At 45.5% G+C, this 19,416-nt stretch overlaps 1 protein-coding gene across 1 annotated transcript; it reads left to right on the top strand.

The window, feature by feature from the left end:
- Positions 1–5,709: 5,709 nt before the first annotated feature.
- On the top strand, positions 5,710–7,875 carry LOC104589459 (scopoletin glucosyltransferase-like). The gene has a single exon (XM_010247807.3). The coding sequence runs from the start codon at positions 6,101–6,103 to the stop codon at positions 7,643–7,645; it is 1,545 nt and encodes a 514-aa protein (XP_010246109.1). The 5' UTR covers positions 5,710–6,100; the 3' UTR covers positions 7,646–7,875.
- Positions 7,876–19,416: the final 11,541 nt, after the last annotated feature.

The raw sequence follows: 19,416 nt of genomic DNA on the forward strand, positions 1-19,416 counted from the left end.
ACAAAAATAAGTATGAAATGTAAGAATTATTTTTGTAAATGATGAAAATGGAATGCCAAAATTAAAATCAACCTATAAATAAAATGATGTTATAGTCAAATAATATAATTTTTAAAAATAGAGAATATAAAGAATCACAAAAATAAATATTATATATAAGATATAATTTTATCAATAATGGAATTGTAATACAAAATTTAATGTCAGCCTAGAAATCAAACTATTTTTCTTTTTGGGTCGTGGGTTAGTGGTTTGGGTCAAATGGATTAATTAATGATATAATACTTAAATAATAATTCTTTAAAAAATAATAAAAGAAGTACAAGTAATCAAAAGAATATAACAAAAATTATATATTAATTATGTCAAACAAAAATTAAGTGTCATAAGTAAAAATTATATATATTATGTAGATGAAATATATAATTTAAAACTAATCTTAAAGCAAATCCATTATTGATAGAACACAAAAGGTAAAAAAGTATAAGTTTTTTCAAAGACATTTCTAATGTTATATTGTCATCATATTAAACAAAAATTATTTTTATTTAAGATAGAAATGGAATACAAAATTTAGTAGTAGTAGTAATTGTTATTGTAATTTAAAATTTCTGCAAGTGCACATTTAGTACAAGTATTTAAGTTTATTTTTAACCATATTGTTACTTTTATTAATTTTCAATTTCTATCTCGACTATGATATATCTAAAATTAAAGTAATTAATATAAACAAATCCAATACGTGCAACACACGTGCTTAATTACTAGTATAATATAATAGCCACTTGAATGGGTGCCCAATGGTTCTTTTTTTTTTTAATTTAATAGAAAAAAAAGGTGCAACTGGTTCACTTGGTAAGGGTGGGGTATGGGTTTTATATAGGGCTATGTATATATGTTGAAGCAATTTCTTAGTATAGTGGGATATTGTTTTATAAATAATAGGCCTACTAGTTTTTTGCCACATGTCTGTAAGTAGAATGATCTAAAAGGGGACCTTTCCTATTAGGAAAGGAGATCTTTATGTCATCTATTAAGGGAACACCATTGGGATTTTGCCATGTGTCAGAGATCCTTTAAAGACAAAATTTCCTTTTTCTTAAGGATTATTATGTGGTATGTGTAGGCTACATTCTCTTACGGGTTCCCTAGTGGCCACATGTTAAAGGACAAGATCTGATTGGTGATGCTATCGCAAATCTCAAGCGACGCCCATTGTTCACATGGGTCTCAAGAAGTGTTTTATGCTCATTGCAAGTCTTGGCTGGCCTTCTGTACTTATCATAAATCCCGAGTAGCTTTTAAGCTCATTGCAAGTTTACAATGGTTATAAGCCCATCGCAAGTTTTGGGAGATTCCATGTGTTATTAGATTTGTGCTCGTGACCTTATTCTGACATCTGCAATGTAATTGGGGTAATAAAGAATTACATGTATTTACAGATATAATGAGGTGAATGGTAATGATTAATTGTGTTAATTTGATTTTGATAATTTGCAATGTGTTTAATTACTTTTGTAAAAAATAAACGGGGACAAAATCATATTAAATGAGCTTAAGGGGGTGTTCTTTATTGGACTTTGAGAGGGGGGAAAGTAGGTCAATGGGATTTTGGTTCCCATTGACCAAGAATCTCATGTTCATTTTTTAGATTTATGTGGGGACCAGGGAAAGTTTATTTTCCTAGGTATCATGGGTAAGTGATACCCATCTCTTAGGTGGATAAATATCTTTTCCACCTAGGGGGAAAGTTTTTCTAACACTTGAATGGAACAAAAATGCCCCTTTTAATAATGATTTTTTATGGCTAAAATGGTCATTACCTTATTTACCTAGGAAATTAAAGAACATGGATAAATACACTTACCCAGGTAAGTGTTTCCTAAGAAAAACTTACCCAAATAATTGCATTTACCCGGATAAGTAACTTACCAAAAACAAACGGGGCCTAAGAATAATAAAATTGGGACATAGGGAAGTTAATTGTACTAATTTAACATAATAATTTGTAGCATATTTGTATATGTTATTTAATACATATTTATATATGTTATGTGGCCTGGCCTACCCCAACCTGCACATATTTATATATGTTATTCATAAATAATTATTTTATGTTATTCTAAAATAATATGTTCCCCCACCTTACATGGCAAGAATTATACTAAAAGAAAGGAGGTGTAAATTTTGCACCCGTTTTTGAGATGCTAAACTAATTGGCCACATAACCAGGTTCACAAACTTGTGTTCACACCAAATCCAAACTCAGAGAAAACAACCACCAACAAAATTAAACTTCCACAAATAAGAGAGAGAATAACAATTCCAAACCAAACAAAATAAAGTCATTCACAACCCCACAACTTCAACAAACAACACCATAACCCACTCTCATTCTGCCTTTTTGCCCTAGCTACCAAATCTACCTTCATTATACTTTTGCAATCCACTTATCCATGTAAGGGGGTGTTCAATTTTGGATTTTGAGAGGGGGGGGGGGGAAGTTGGCATTGGGATTCTGAATCCCATTGACTAAGAAACCCACATTCTGTTTTTATATTTATATGGGGACATCACTTACCCAGCCATCTCCTTGGTGGATAAATAATTTTACCACCTAGGGGGAATTGCCAATACTTGGATGGGACAAAAATGCCATTTTTAATATTGGATTTTTATGGCTAAAGTGGTCATTGTTTTATTTACTTGGGAAATAAAAGAACATGGGTAAAATGCACTTTCTGGGCTTACCCAGGTAAGTAACTTGCTAAAAAGTGAACAAGACCTAAATATCCACTAATTCTCTAGTTTTCTTGCAACCTAGGATACCACGACCAAGATAATATGCCTCATGTTAAACGTTTGCTTGTTTTAGAGAATACACTTCATTCTCTAGTGATTGGAAAATGCCCCTTCTTCTCTCTTTTCACCCCTTACAAAGAACAACCTTGCAATTATTCATAGGTAGTAGGGGTGGATTCGAGTTGAACCAAGCCGAATACTTGGCTTTTTGAGCTCGGCTCACTGAAACTGTGTTAGGCTTGAGCTCGAGCTTGGCTCGGTTCAAAGCTTGCAAGTTCGAGCTCGGCTCAACTCGAGTTCAATTGCAAGCCAATCTTTTTTTTTCTAAAATATAAAAAGTATACATATAAAAATATTTTTTATTTTACATAGAAAAATAAGAATTATAAAAATTATTTACTAGTATACATAAAAATAAAAATATTATACATAAAATATTATTATATAATAAAAATTATTTATTATATATATGTATATGTATATGTATATGTATATGTATATGTATGTATGTATGTATGTATGTATGTATGTATGTATGTATGTATGTATGTATGTATGTATGTATGTATGTATGTATGTATGTATGTATGTATGTATGTATGTATGTATGTATGTATGTATGTATGTATGTATGTATGTATGTATGTATGCATGTATGTGATGTATGTATGTATATAATAAAAAATTATTTATTTATTATATTAGGCTTGCGAGCCTCATGAGCCGAGTTTTACTGGGCTCGAGCTCGGTTCAATTAGCAAACGAGCCTACATATTAGACTTGAGCTTGGCTCAAAGCTCGGTTTAAACCGTATGGGTGTCAATGGACTGAGTTTGGGATGGTGGGGTCCCATTCAAAATGAATTTAAACAGGTTGGAGGGACCAATAAGACATATTGAATTAGACTAGTCTAGAATTAATGGTCCAAAGTATTTATTGGATTGGATTGAACCTGGTTCATCTGTAATGGGTTTATGTTGGATTGGATCGGATTTAATGGGTTGGATCCAATCTAAATTAAAACCAACTTGAACAGATTGGACCGTCCAAATATTGAATTGGACAAATCCAGAATGGTCCAAAGTATACCGGATTGGATTGGACCTGGTCCATCTGTAATGACTCGTATTGGACCAGTATCTGGTCCATTGGCAGTCCTACTCATAGCCATAGGGTATCATCTTCCACCCTCTTCTCTCTAATAATGGTTGAATGAACACTCCTAAACCAGAGTGGCCACGGGACTCTGTCTAATGAGAAAACTCACCCACTAAGAGAGGTATCTCTCTCATATTCTGTGATAACTTTGACACCTCTGAAGGCGAAGCAGCTAGACTGGGCATGTTGCTAACACCTCTCTGCTCTCTCGTCCATGCTCTGATGCTCAACTTCTCCACGGTAGCATCTTTCTTACAAGAAAAATTAAGCCTCACTGCTTTATAATGCCTCTAGACCGATATAACACCTTCATTATGAAGCATCGTACAATGGGCCTTATCATACCTAGGGCCCAAATCCTGTTTCAGCCTCTCCCATACAAAAGTTGCTGGGACCAAGGAGGCTTGGATTTGACTCGTCGGCCCACCCCTAATACCACTAAAAGCCCATTTGAGTCACTTCGGAGCAGCTACAAATAGCTTCACCGGAAAGTGGATTTCTTGGTTCATATAAACATATTTCTGACTTTCTGGCTAGAAGCTGCTCGTGAAAGGCCTCCCACTAAGACCCAGTTTGGGATGGCTTCTGCATTTGGATCACATTGCATTAACTGAGCCGTGATGGTTGAGCACCTGTGTTCCAGAGAAGCTAGCTTTATATTACAGTTGCACTTCTGGCATTGGAAACCCAATATTGGCTTTCTGAATTTTCACCAAAAGCGGCTTATGCAGTTTACATGTCGGGCCCAGCTCAAAGTGCTATAAGCCGCATACCGAAGCCCTCCCAAACAGGCCGCACTAAGGGTTCATCCACATCTGACCCCTGCTGACCTAAAAAGACCCCTGACGGAATACCATAAAAACTATAGAAGAGTTGACGTGACTGATCTCAAAGACAACCTTCTTCTTTGAAGAGGGATTGACCATGGCTTTCAGCAAAAAGCAAAGTTTGCAGATTCTAACGCAAGGAGCGTAGATGCAATAGCTGTCACAAATTTACCAAGAAAAAAGAAAAAAAAGGGAGAAAATGGGGATAATTCGAATATTAGTAGAGATATAGATTTGGAGAGGGCTTGACCATGAAATCTGCTTTGGTTCAAGGCCTAACCTAAATGCTTATATATACGACAATATTGAATTCAAATCATAAGAAGAATCCTTGAATTCTTGACTGGTTCTACGTACTAATTAATGCTTTTATCCTTAAATATAATTCTGCTTGTTTGCACCTTATTATTGAGGATTCCGTTTGCCTTTTTTCTCTCGTTATTTAATTTCCAATGTTCTCATGATCTTTTACAAGTAGGGTATCCCTTAATTGTATTTGAGAGGAAACTCAATTCCAAATCAAGTCTAAATCAAAACTGAATTAAGAAAGAAGGAAAAAAAGTAAAGATTGAAGGAAAGTAGGCATCGCCATTAGTTTAGCAATGTTATGGGCGAGCTGATTGGATTCTATGAGCTTATGTTGTCAGTAAATCAAACCAGTAGATCTGTTTTTGAACCTTTTCCCCAAGTGATAGTGACCGTTCCCCCAATTTTTAATTTAATAGGAAAAAAGAAAGGAGCATATTAAGAAAAAGATAAAAGGGCCTAAGGAGTAAGGTGGAGGGGATCACTTTACCTGTCCTCCACCATGCACCTTGCATAAAGACTTTGGGTTTCGTTAGTTCTAGCTAGTTATATATTCTCTGTATCTCTTCTTTACAGAATGGTTTTCTTGCATAAAACTTCTGCATCTCTTCTTTACAGACTTCTGGGTTCTTGAGTTCTAGTTCTCTGTATCAAATAAATGATAAATCTCCACAAAATGGTTTTCTTGATTGGAAAGAAATTACCTAATTAAACTGATTTCCTGTGTGTTAGAAATCACTTTCCAAGATTTTTTCTCCTGTTCTGATCAATAGTGTAGTGATCCTTGACCCTTATACTGACGGGTCCAAGCTTCTCTCTATAAAAGAGAATTTATAGCAAGACATGAGAGCACCTAGACTGTTATAAGCTCCCTCGGATATAATTGGTGGACGATGTTGACCATCTACACTGGTCGGATGTATTAAAAAATAGTCCACCCATTGAAACCTCAAACCAATATCCTAGAAACAGATCATCAGAGGCAACCTTTCCTTTATAAAACCTCCATGAACAGAATGGTAGATACTAAACGAGAGAGGGAGAGAGAGAGAGAGAGAGAGAGAGAGAGAGAGATCATGGGTAGTGAAGCTGATGAACTGCACATTGCCTTCCTTCCATTCACGGCACTAGGCCACCTGATTCCCATGGTAGACATGGCCAGAGGATTGGCAGCTCGTGGAGTTAAGGTTACTATAATCACCACCCCACTCAACGCTCTTCTCTTCCAGAATTCCATCGACCGTGACATCACTTCCGGCCACCCAATCCAACTTCTCACACTTCCACTCCCTCCCATGGACTCCCCCCTCCCCGATGGCTGTGAAAATATAAGCACCACCTCTGCCCCATTCCCAGAAACCTTCAACAAACTCTTCCAAGCCTTGTCACTGCTTCAACAACCCCTTGCTCAGCTCTTTCAACACCTTAGATTTCGTCCTCATTGCATAGTCTCAGATCCACTCCTTCCTTGGACCACTGACTTCGCCAATCAACTCGGAATACCAAGAATCATCTTCCACGCCACCAACTTCTTCTATCACTGCGTCTCAGAGAGCTTGGTTCGTTACCAAGACAAAATCCCGCCTGATGGAGGAGCTTTCCGAGTTCCAGGCCTCCCAAACCACATAAGTTTCTCAAGGTCTCAACTCCCAGACCCCATCAAAGTCCAAGCCGAGTTCGGAGAGATCTTCAACAGCGTCAGAGAAGCTGAATTAAGGAGCCACGGAGCCGTAATGAACAGTTTCTACGAGTTGGAACCGGCTTACATCAATCACTATCGGAATACTTTAGGAAGAAAAGCATGGCACATAGGCCCTGTGTCTCTCTTCAACACAGAGAAACTCGACAGAGAAGCTAGCAACAGTAAGGCCTCTATTGACCAACTCAAGTGTTTGAGCTGGCTCGAGTCTAAAGAACCCAACTCGGTTCTTTATGTTTGCTTTGGGAGTATAACCCGATTCACTGCTACTCAGTTACTGGAGATTGCATCTGCTCTGGAAGCATTAAGCCACCCCTTCATTTGGGTTGTCCCGAGAGTGGCAAAACCAAGGGGAGAGATGGATGGTGAGTTCTGGTTGCCCGAAGGACTCGAGGAGAGAGTTACGAAAGGACCGCAGAAAGGCTTCATCATACAGGGGTGGGTTCCCCAGGTCTTGATCCTTGAACATCAAGCTGTCGGTGGATTCATGACTCACTGTGGATGGAACTCGGTTCTTGAGAGTGTGAGCTCGGGTGTCCCGATGATCACTTGGCCACTCTTTGCAGAGCAATTCTATAACGAGAAGCTTGTAATAGAGGTGCTTAAGGTTGGCGTTAGCGTCGGTGTTGAGGCTTGGAATTCGTATATGACTGATAAGGCTATCGTGGTGGGGAGAGAAGATATAAAACAGGCGGTGAGTCGAGTCATGGGTGGTGGAGATGAAGCCCGGAGGATGAGAAGATGCGCGCAGGAGCTTGGAGAGATGGCCAAAAGAGCTGTTCAAGAGGGTGGGTCCTCTTATGCCGACATGACTGCTCTGATTGAGGAGCTCATGACATTCTGTAAGAAGTAAGCATTTTTGTTGATGCTTACTTGTATGTTTATACGTTAAATCTTGTTTCCAATACACTCTCTGTCTGGTTTCTTTTGTTTTGGATATTTTCACTATGAGAAGGTAGTAAAGAAGTACAAGCTAGCTAGGCCAACAGATATATGAAACCATGTCATTTGTCAACAGAGATCTGCATGTAATAGATAGAACTAATCTGAATCTGAATTCATGCAAGATTTTTACACGTGGCAGTGAAGAGGAATCCAATATAGAACCATGTGATTTGCCACACCCACAACCACAAACAATCTGCTTCATCTATTATATATTCTTCTTAAGCTAATACATCTGCTGCACCCCATGGTTGCAGAACGTTCTTGCAACCCCCACTAACATAGATGGGCCAGTAATTGTGTTTGGGTTGGTTTAGCAAATCTCTCCTTATTGATGATTCAATACAACAATTTGTCCATTAGTCTACATAAGCTGGCTTGCTTTACTTGGTCACCATTACTTGCTTCAACAATCCTTGCTGATGGGCTTAATGGGCCTAGGTTCTTGGGCCGGGATTATTCAAGTTTAAACAAATGCTCAACCTAGTAAGCTTGCCCAAGCCCAAGTTGTATCACTGGCCCAACCATGACCGTAGAAAACATAACCCTAACCCAAACACAAGAATCTGATTTTTCAATTTTCATAATCTGGTCAGTTGGATCAGGTTAGCCTAATAAATGGATGAGAAATATATCAAGTCGTGATTTGTTAGCTCCATTAAGTGTTGCTGGATACCTAACGTAACAAAGTCTTCTCGTGGATCAGGTATTTGTGTAACAAATGTTTTCTCTTCTCCCCTTCATCTTCTCAAAGACGATCCCCTTCGGTAGTGATGTTGCAGAACTTTAATGGAGGACAATGATGCATTCATTGCACTTGGGTAACCAGAAACGTATGCACCTTAATGGAACAAGCAGATCTGGACCCAAAATTAGGGGTGCAGCTTGGGTGGGGCTTTTATGGACCCAAGCTGAAGGCCCGACCAGAAACAATATTAGGGATGCATGCAACTTGGGCTAGCACAAGTTAGTATTTTATATTGCCATAAAAATAATAAAAAAAAGGTTAACATTTTATATTGTTTCAGGTTGGGCCTTCAGGCCAGGCCCATTCAAATTTCGACAAAAGCCCAACCAGATCCCACCCAAGTTGCACCCTATTCTATTCAAAATTATCAATATTGTTTTGGGTAAATTTCTTAAACTATCCTTATGGTTTAGCTAATTGACTAAGTGTATCCTTACTATTTTCAAATTGACTAATGCTAACTCTACTGTTTCTGACAATTGACTAAGTCTATCCTTAACTACCCTTATGGTTTAGCTAATTGACTAAGTGTACCCTAACTGTTTTCAAATTGATTAATGCTAATCCTACTGTTTCTGACAATTAACGGAAAGTTAACATCACATCCGTCACATATGATATCATGTAACTAATATTGATGGTGTGCAATCCGGTCACTCTTAGCTGGCACTTGCGTGGTTCCTAAAAGGTACCTGAGATGGAGAAGATGAAGAATCCCCGGGGGCTTACCCGGTAGGAATACTCCGACGCTTAAGTTAGAGTTCTATGGAAGATGAAGAAAGCTAAGAGTGCAGATAGCGCGAGTATATGGAAGTTACCTCTGTCCTTTGGGATTGGGCTAATTATAACAGAACTCTGTCGAATCAGGCCCACCTGCCTCTGACAGGGTAGGTATAACCGCCACTGTCGTCCTGCCGTAGCCGTTACAGCCAGGGCTGAGGCGGCACGTGCGGGGCCGTCCTTGCAGGGTATGTACCTGTTAGGTGTAAGACACCTTCTAAAGGTGGCGGGCATGACACTGTCTGACGAGAGACGTGGGTGCAGTCTCCAGGTTTGTCGGGTATGGTGGTCGGGCAGGAGGCCTTCCTGTGATGTGCCGAACTGCTCTTCTGCGAACTACCCTGTACCGAGCTACCCTGCAAGTGGCGAGCTGCCTGTGGCAAACTGCACCGAGCTGTCTGGCCCGAGGTGTCTCTACCTCGGGGGTATCTAGAGGCAGATCGTGGTGTTCCTATTTGAGAGTGGCCTAAAATCCACTGGGAGGAGCTCGGGCATTAGAAAAGGTCAGGGGGCCCCGAGCACAGAGGTAGCTCGGAGTGCCTCAGCCTTGGGAAGGAGGTGCAAGCCAGGCGGTTCTCGGCGAGTAGCCTAACCCGCAGAGTTGGCAGACTCAACTCGGTGAGCCCTTCCCACCGAGTAGTGGTTGCGCTTGCTGTGCTGTCATGCTGAGTCATCGCTTGAGCAAGGTCACACCCACGTGTACCCATGCTACGAGGTCGGGCCAAATCACCCTCCATCAATTGCCCCCCACTCCCTGTGCTGGCGGTGTTGACCCAATGCAGGGAGTTCATGACGCGCCGGGTGGATTTGGCTTCAGTACTCATGCCACTCCGTCGTGCGCTTCGCCTAACTGGACCGGTCCAGTGCCCAACTCGATCAAAAGAAACCCGGGTTGCATTCGGTTTACGCGCAAACGTCACACGATTTGGACTTCGCGGATGCCAAAAAACACGCTAAACTAATTTCACCTTGAGGAACCCGTAGCTGATTTCTTTGAGAGCCATTGGATCATCTCAATCTTGACCGTTAGCACCCAGATGCAGTGGCTATAAATAGTGGGGGACCCTTAGTCATTTCTTCACCACAAAGTCTTCAACGTTAGTATTGAGCTCGCGTCTGAGATTCCTAGTTCGGGTTTTCTAGCTCGGTTATTCCCTTAGTTCGGTTCACGTTTCCTGCGGTAAGTCCCCGAGCTTCCTTTTCTTTTTTGAACATTCTTTCCTTTCCGCGTTATCGTGTCGTCTAGTGTAGATAGCCTTATCGACGAGCCCGAGGTGGGTACCTTGGCTCAGGGTGGCTCTTCTGCCACCCAGCCGTCCGACGTACAGGCGACTTCGGGTCATCTGGCATCCACCTCCCACCGAGGTCGGGTGCCAGATCAGTTCAACCCTTCCACCATGACTCCGGAGAGACTTCAGGACCTCATTCAGAGGTTCCACCTTCCTGGGGAGTACTCTTACAGTCTTCCTACCGGCAGCTTTCCATGGGAGCACGGTCCCGATGAGATCGTGGTCTTCAGGGAGCAACTGGTCGCCGGACTCCGTCTTCCTCTTCACCCTCTGATTGTTGAGGTGCTGGTGCACTTTAACATTACCTTGGACCAGCTTCATCCGAATTCCATACGGAATGTGGTTGGGACCATTTCCCTCTGCTTCGACCGCTCCTTCCCCATTGACCTAGATATCCTCAGTACCATCTTGGCAATAAAGAAGAGCGCTTCGGGCGCTCTCCCCAGGCACAGGCGGGCTTATTATCTGTCTCCCCGCCCGGGTTTTAAATTAATGCATAAGCTCCCGAGTAAAGTCCTGGCCTGGAAGTGGGACTACTTCGTAGTTCGGAGCAGCACGGGGTGGCCCTTCCCTACTAACTGGAGGGTGGCTGTTCAAGACCCCGGTGTCATCCATGATGGGAAGACTAAGAAGTCGCTTCAGTCGTGGGCTCAACTCGGGTTGAATTACAAGGACTTTACAGCCGAGGAGAAGCTCATCCAGGCCGGCTTGAGCCCCGGTAGGTCTTGTCCTTACTTCGGCTTTCTTGTTCGCATACTTGTTTTAGGGTTACTAACGCCGAGCTTCGCTACAGGTCCCATGGAGGCAAAAAGGATAGATGGCCAGAGGTTCTTTCGCCAGATGAAGAGGAAGAAGCGTGTAACCAAGAAGGCACGCGTCGAGTCCCCATAGGCCTCCGCCGAGGTTCAGCCTCCACAGGCCCCGGCTTCGGAGCCCGAGCTCCCCAACGCTCCACCTGTCATCGACTTGGAGGGGGACGTGGTGCCTCAGGGGCCCGAGATGGCGGTAGAGTCCACCACCGAGCCTGTCAAGACTATTGCCAGGGACGCCACTGGAGCTGTCGCCGAGGCTCGCCCTACAGAGGCTACAACCGAAGCTCGTCCTGCTGAAGTCACCGCCGAAGCTTCCGAGGAGTCCACTCATGCGGCCGAGATGTCGGAATCCAGCTCGAGGAGTCAGGAGGGCCAAAGCATTCTAAACCCCCAGTGCAGTCTTCAGAAGAGTAAGGAGGCTGCGTACCCAGAGGAGGTCACAGAATGGGCCGATCTCACTCTTGGTCAGCTCGGTGCCCGAGCTGCTTCTCATACCATGGTGGTGAGTTCCTTTTTTTTTTGACTGGTCTCCTTTTTGTAGGTGAACTCAGCCGTGCGTGCCCTGACCTTTCGATCTGATCGGCATCTAAAACGGGCTTTGGAAGCTGAGAAGTCATCCCGCGCAGCCCATACTGAACTGAGGGCAGCTCGCAACCAGATCCACCACTTGCAGAATGATGCCTCAGCTCAGAAGAGCTTCATAGAGGTGCTGCTGGCGGAGAAGAGTGAGCTGGCGACAAGGACAGATTGAGGGCCGAGGTGAATGGGTTCAAGGTTGGCCAAGAGGCCTTGAGGCTCGAGGCAGACAGTCTCAAGGCAGACCGGGATGCCCTGAAGCTCGAGGTGCAGGGTCTTAAGGAAGCAAAAGAGAAGTTGGAGCACGAGGTGGAGTACCTCCAAAGCGACGTCAAAGAGAAGACCGAACTCTTCGAGGATGCCCTCAAGGAGACCAAGATCTAGGATGTCATTGACTATGTTAAGTCTTCGAGGTTCGACGACGTGATGACCGAGGCCTACCGCAAGGGTTTCAAACTCAGCCGGTGGTTAATTAGGCACATCTACCCCGGTCTTGATACAAGCGCCATCACTACTTCGCGGATTATTGATGACATAGTGCGTCAGTCAGCGGATGATCCGGACTATGAGGACGAAGGCGCCCATGATGATGCAGAGGCCATCGGCCTGGTTAATGCCCCTAAGGAGGTCCCTAGTAAAGACGATGAGCTTCTGAAGTAGTTCAGCCCTTGTACCTGCGAGCTTGATCTTCTTCTTTTTTTTTTGTAACAAACTTTTGTAATGAAAATACACTTCGCTAATTGCTGTGCAATTTTACTTTATTTTCTGAAGTAATTATTTTACCCCAAACTGTTAAGCTATCGAGCTAAGTACCTAAAGTGGGGGTTTCTCGACTGTCGTCACCCCGGACTGTCTCCCAGTACTTAACATGGATAAACTTATGTACACCGAGGTGATCAACGTAATAGGGTATACCAACCTGTCTGCACCTGGGTTAAGTTGACACCGGTTGTCCCTAACGGGTTCAAGTTGTTGTATGCCGGGGCGGGCTATGCATCACAAGGTTTGTACCTGAGCTGCCTACGCCTTAGGCATTACAAGTACTTAGCCTATGCTGATGAGGTGGCTAGGTCTTATATGGTGCTGAGGTCTTTCATTAGCTCGGCGTTTTAGCCCTTAGGCTAGGGGAGCGATTTATAGTCCGCTCTCCTAGAGTTCACCCGTGCCGAAGAGGCGACAGGGTCTTATAGCGCCGAGGTCATGTTAGCTCGGCATTTTTGGCCCTTAGGCTCTGGGAGTGACTCGTAGTCTACTCAGTTGTTACAAGTAATACTGTCTTAAGTTGAAAATATTCCATGCCCGAGGTACCTGTCTCCCTTCGAGGGTTTCGAGCTCGTATGTTCCTTCCCCGAGCACTCATTTCACTCAGTAAGGTCCTTCCCAGTTAGACCCGAGCTTGCCAACGCCGGGCTCAGGTACCATAACTTTACGAAGGACCAGGTCACCGACGCGGAGGTTCCGTTTCTTGACCTTGGCATTATAGTACCGAGCTACTCTTTGCTGGTAAGCTGCAATCCTGATGTACGCAAGGTCCCTTACTTCGTCGAGTAGATCGAGGTTGGTATGTAGTTCATCTTCATTTGTCTTGTCATTATATGCTTCTAGTCGCAACGTAGGCACTTCGATCTCCGTTGGGATAACTGTTTCGGTGCCGTAGGTGAGGTTGAAGGGAGTCTCTCCTGTGGCAGTTTTCTCCGTGGTTCAGTAAGCCCATAGAACACTGGGTAGCTCGTCTGCCCACAATCCTTTAGCTCGATCCAAACGTGCCTTCAGTCCACGGAGGATGGCTCTGTTTGTGACTTCTGCTTGATCGTTTGCTTGAGGGTGTGCAACTGAATTGAAATTCTGTCGGATCCCCATGTCTTGGCACCAGTTCTGGAATTTGATGTCCTCGAACTGCTTGCCATTGTTAGAAATTAGTACCCGGGGTAGCCCGAAGCGGCACACAATGTTCTTCCAAAAGATGTTTTGGACATTCCAGGCTGTGATCGTTATAAGTGGTTCAGCTTCTACCCAATTGGTGAAGTAATCCACTGCTACTACTAAGAACTTCCTCTGGCCTGCCGCTGGCGGGAATGGTTCAAGTATGTCGATGCCCCATTGTGCAAAAGGCCACGGGCTGGTGAGATACTTGAGGTCGGCAGCAGGCTGATGGTGAATATTGGCATGCTTCTGGCATTTGTCACATTTTCTAACGAGCTCGATGACATCAGCCTTCATTGTTGGCCAATAATACCCCTATCGTAGTGCTTTTTGGATGAGGGCCCTACCCCCCAAGTGTCCGCCGCACAAACCCTCAAGAGTGTCGCGGAGTACGAGCTCGGCTTCGGTAGGTCGCAAGCAACGTAGGTAGGGAAGCATGGAGGATCTCCGGTACAGCCATTCATCTATCATGACGTATTTGGCTGCCTGGCGCTCTACCCTTCTGGCCGCATTGCGATCTATAGGGAGGGTCCCGTGTAGCAAGAAGCTCGCGAGCGGGTTGATCCAGCTCGGCTCTGCTTGAACGATGGGAGCGACCTCCTCTGCCCCCCCCCCCCGAGAATGCTAGGCCAAGGCAGGTCCTCTATGTACACGGTTCTCATGGTGATATCGTTGGTGCTGGCTAACCGGGATAGGGCATCGGCCTCACTGTTCTCTGACCTCGGGATTTGCCTGATGAAGTGTGATTGGAAGTTGAGCAGGGCCTCTCTTACTTTGGCTGAGTAAGCAACCATGGTTGGTTCGCGAGCTTCGTAATCTCCTGTGACTTGGTTGTCTACGAGCTGGGAATCGCTGTAGATGACGATGTGCTTGGCTTTTACTTCTCTGGCTAAAGCTAGTCCAGCTATCAACGCTTTGTATTCCGCTTCATTGTTGGATGCTGCGAACTCGAAGCGTAGTGCGTACTCCAATTTCGTGCCACTTGGGCCGTGCAGAACTATCCCGGCTCCGCTGCCCTGCTGGTTTGAGGAATCATCTGCGTGAAGGATTCAGGGCTCCTCATCCCAATTCACGCTTGGCCGAACTAGGAGAGATGCCACACTGGCTGCTACCTCACGAGGCCCGGAATCAACTGGCCTGGGAGCTCCGGGCTCGCCCGGACTGGGGGCCTTATGCTCAACCGGCCTGGGGACTTTGAAGCTGAAAGTGCACTCAGCAATGAAATCTGCTAAGGCTTGGGCCTTAATAGCAGTTCGCGGCTTGTATCGGAGATCGTACTCGTTGAGCTCAATGGCCCACTTCGTCAGTCGACCAGAGACCTCGGGCTTAAGTAAGACTTGCCTCAGAGGTTTGTCGGTGAGGACGATAATAGTATGAGTCTGGAAATACGGACGAAGCTTCCGAGCTACGATGACCAGTGCGTAGGCCAACTTCTCTATCTCTGGATATCTCGTCTCTGCTCCCTGCAATACTTTACTAACATATTAGATGGGTCGTTGGACCCGATCTACTTCTTTTATTAGTACCGAGTTGACTACTTCGTCACTTGCCGAGAGGTATAGCTCTAAAATATCGCCCTCTTCGGGCCGGGTTAAGATTGACACACTAGCGAGGTATTTCTTGAGATCGTCAAACGCGAGCTGGTAGTCTTGGGTCCATTTAAACCCTTTGCTTTTAATTGCCTTGAAGAAAGGCAGATAGCGGTCCGCTGACTTGGACATAAAGCGGCTCAAGGCGGCTATGCGACCATTCAACATCTGAACCTCCTTCAACTTCCGGGGTGGTCTCATATCTAAGATGGCCTTAATCTTATCCGGGTTGACCTCAATGCCGCGCTGGTTAACGATGTACGGTAGGAATTTGCCCGAGGTAACACCGAAGACACACTTGTTTGGATTCAACTTCATGTTAAATTGTCGTAGAATTTGAAAGACAGAATGCAAGTCTTGTATTAATTCGTGTGAGAACTGAGTTTTGACGACCATATCGTCTACATAACACTCTATTTTCTGCCAATTAATGGCTCAAATAATTTATTTACAAGCCTTTGAAAGGTTGTCCCAGCATTTTTCAACACGACGGGCATAACCTTGTAACAATATAGACCGAACTCTTTGATGAAGGCAGTCTTTTCTTCGTCGACCGGGTCCATCCTGATCTGGTTATAGCCCGAATAGGCATCTAAGAAACTCAGCAACTCGTGCCTCGAGGTCGCATCCACTAAGCGGTCGATTATGGGGAGTGGGAAGCAGTCTTTTGGGCAGGCTCGGTTTAGGTCGGTGTAGTCAACGCACATGCGCCACTTGCCATTAGCCTTCTTTACCAGAACGGGGTTGGCTACCCAGCTCGGGTAATGGACTTCTCTTATGAAGTCGGTTGTGAGGAGCTTCGCGACCTCCTCGTCGACTGCTTTCCATCGCTCCGGTGTTAGGTTGCGTTTCTTCTGTCTAACGGGCCTAACTACAGGATCAATATTGAGCTTGTGAGTTATAAGACTAGGATCTATACCGGGCATCTCTGTCGTGAACCATGCGAAAACATCTAAGTTTTGAAGTAGGAAACTTACTAGTTCGGAACGCAAGGGTTCCTGGACGGAAGCACCGATCTGAAGTGTCCGAGTTGGATCTGCTACTGATGTCGGAACAACAACTGTTTCTTCCGTGGGTGCAGCTCGTTCTTCACCTTGCTCCGTAGGCCGCTCTAGTTCGAGGTCGTCAGCCACCTTGGTCTTTCCCTTGAGGGCGGCGACATAGCACTTTCGAGACTCAAGATGGTTGCCCTACGCTACCCCTACTCTGAAGTCTATAGGGAACTTCATTGCCAAATGATAAGTGGAGACCACCGCCCGTAGGACATGGGTGATCGACCGGCCTATTATGGCATTGTACGGGGAGGGGGTCGCAACCACCTAGAAGTCATGGTTGAGTCTGACTACGCTGGGCCATGTGCCGACTTCCACAGGTATTGTTATTTTCCCAAGGGGCCTGACTTCTTCTCCGCTGAAGCCCACCAAGGGAGTATTAGCGGGCCTCAAGTCACTTCCCTACAACTGAAGCTGGTTGAACGCGGCTTTGAAGAGGATATCCGCCGAGCTACCCGAGTCAACGAGGACATGCCTGACCTCGAAATCATTGATCCTTACTTTTATGACAAGCACGTCATCGTGGGGGTAATGGATCCCGTGCGCATCGTCCTCTGTGAAGAAGATCGGTTCCTCTGTCTTTGGTCGTTTCGAAGGATTTTGTTCTTCCCTGCCAGCTTCGCAAACTGACGTCCGAGCTGCCGCCGAGGTACAACCTGCAACGATTGAACCTCCAACTATCATGTGGATGGTGCCCCGAACTGGCCTCTCTTCCGGAGGCTGCCTCTGTGACTGCTCTGCCGGCCTGTTGCTGGACTCGGGAGCATCCTTACCGTGCTCCTCTTGTTGACCTGCCTTATTATTATTATTGTTGTTATTCTATACAAAATTTCTTAGATATCCACGACGAATGAGTTCCTCTATCTCGTCGCGGAGATTTTGCAGTTCTCAGTGCTATGGCCGTGGTCTCTGTGAAAACTACAATACAAATTTTTATTTCTTTCATTGGGATTCCCCCTCAAGCGGGGCGGCCACTTCACGTACGGGGCGTCCTTGATGGCCATTAGGATTTCGGCCCGCTTCGCATTCAGTGGGGTGTAATCAGTTCGGTCCGCTACAGAAGCTTGGAACGGCTGACCCGGCTTTGCACCCCGAGCTACATCCTTCTTCTTTCGGCTGTTCCCTTGGCTGGAAGGTTCTCCTTCTCTCTTTCTCTTCTCGGGCGCGCTCTCGCCCTTTTGGTTGATCTCTTCTTCTTTGGGTATGAACCTGTCCGCAAGCTTGAGGAATTCAGTTATGGTCGCCAACTGGTTGACAACCATGTGCCACTTGAATTCTTTGTGCGTCACGCCCTTCTTGGCTGTTGCGAGGCGCACTGCGGGATCCAGGCGCGGTATCTGCATGCATGCATCATTGAACCACTTGATATAGCCCTGGATGGACTCTCCCTCTCTCTAGATAATGCTGAGAAGGCTTTCCTCAGTTCGTGGGCACCGCTTGCTGGTGACGAAGTGGGACGTGAAGGCTTGCGCGAACTGCGCCCAACTTCTTATAGATCCGGGTGCAAGGTTCCGATACCACGTGCGGGCCGCTCCTCTGAAAGTGGTGGAGAAGGCCACACACATGCAAGAATCACTGGCCCTGGCCAGGTGCATCTGTGACTAGAAAGCGTCTACATGATCATTCGGGTCGAACGACCCGTCATACTTGTCGAGAGGGGGGAGCTTGAAGTCCTTGGGCATTGGAACAGCTAGGAGCTCGGGAGACAGGGGGGATGGAACAAAAAGGAGGGGAGTTTTAACTTCACCCGAGCTTACCTCTTCCCTACCTCTGAGCTCGGGCAGGTTGTGAGAGGTAGTTCGGCGAGCTCGGCGGCGGCGTCTTTGCTTCTTGGCGAGCTCCGCATTGGTGCTACTCACCTCCGTACTGTCAGAAATAGTTTGCACAAGAAGCAGTTCGGGCTGCTGGTGATGGCTGCAGATAGAGGGGTTCTGCTTAGAGTCTGCAGCTAGGATCTCAAACCGGTTCTCTAGAAGCGGGGCTTCGAACTTCGATTGCTGAGGTGACATTGACCTGGCAAGCTGGGGTGCTCCCGACCTGACTGCTCGGGGTGAGCTGGGGTCCTCAAGAGAAGGCTTGGCTCTTAGGGGGGTTCTGGGAAGCCTCTCGTTGGCGAGAAGGGCGTTCATCCTGCCAGCGAGACCTAGCTTGTCGTGAGGCTGGGTGCCGACTCGAGAGCTGAGGTTGAAGCTGAGGCACCTGAGGGAATTGCTGCTAATAGTGATACTGAGAGACTTGGTGCAGCACTTGCTGCTGATAGAGCTAGAACTGCTGAAACTACTACATCTGGGCTTGCATGGCCCGCACGGACTTTATCAAGTCGTCAAGTTGGTTCTGGCTGGTCGCCAAAGGGACAACAGTTGGTTCAGCAAAGGTAGTCTCGAAAGAGGGGGGAAGGGGAACACTCACAGGCGCCACTGCTCGTGGCACGTTCAGGCTAGGGACTTCGTCCACCGAAAGGGGAATGGTGAACTGCCCAATGCAGACCACGGGGGCCTGGAGTTGTTCCCTGGCGATGTCCATCTCCATGCTATGTCCGACATTGCTTGAAGAAGCCATGGGTGCTAAGTTTTCAGAAAAAAAGGAACTGTGAAAGTTTAGAGGGAGGCTTTTAGAAGCGTTTCTCACAGACGACGCCAAAAGATGGTGCACAATCTGGTCGCTCCTAGCTGGCACTTGCGTGGCTCCTGAAAGGTACATGAGATGGAGAAGATGAAGAATACCTGGGGGCTTACCTGGCGGGAACACTCTGACTTTTAAGTTAGAGTTCTGTGAAAGATGCAAAGAGAATAAGAAAGCTAAGAGTGCGAATAGCGCGAGTATATGGAAGTTACCTCTATCCTTTGGGATTGGACTACTTATAACAGAACTCTGTCGAATTAGGCCCACTTTCCTCTGACAGGGCAGGTA

Source organism: Nelumbo nucifera, chromosome 3, assembly GCF_055504915.1.
Source record: "Nelumbo nucifera cultivar China Antique chromosome 3, China Antique-T2T, whole genome shotgun sequence".
Classification (NCBI taxonomy): Eukaryota; Viridiplantae; Streptophyta; class Magnoliopsida; order Proteales; family Nelumbonaceae; genus Nelumbo; species Nelumbo nucifera.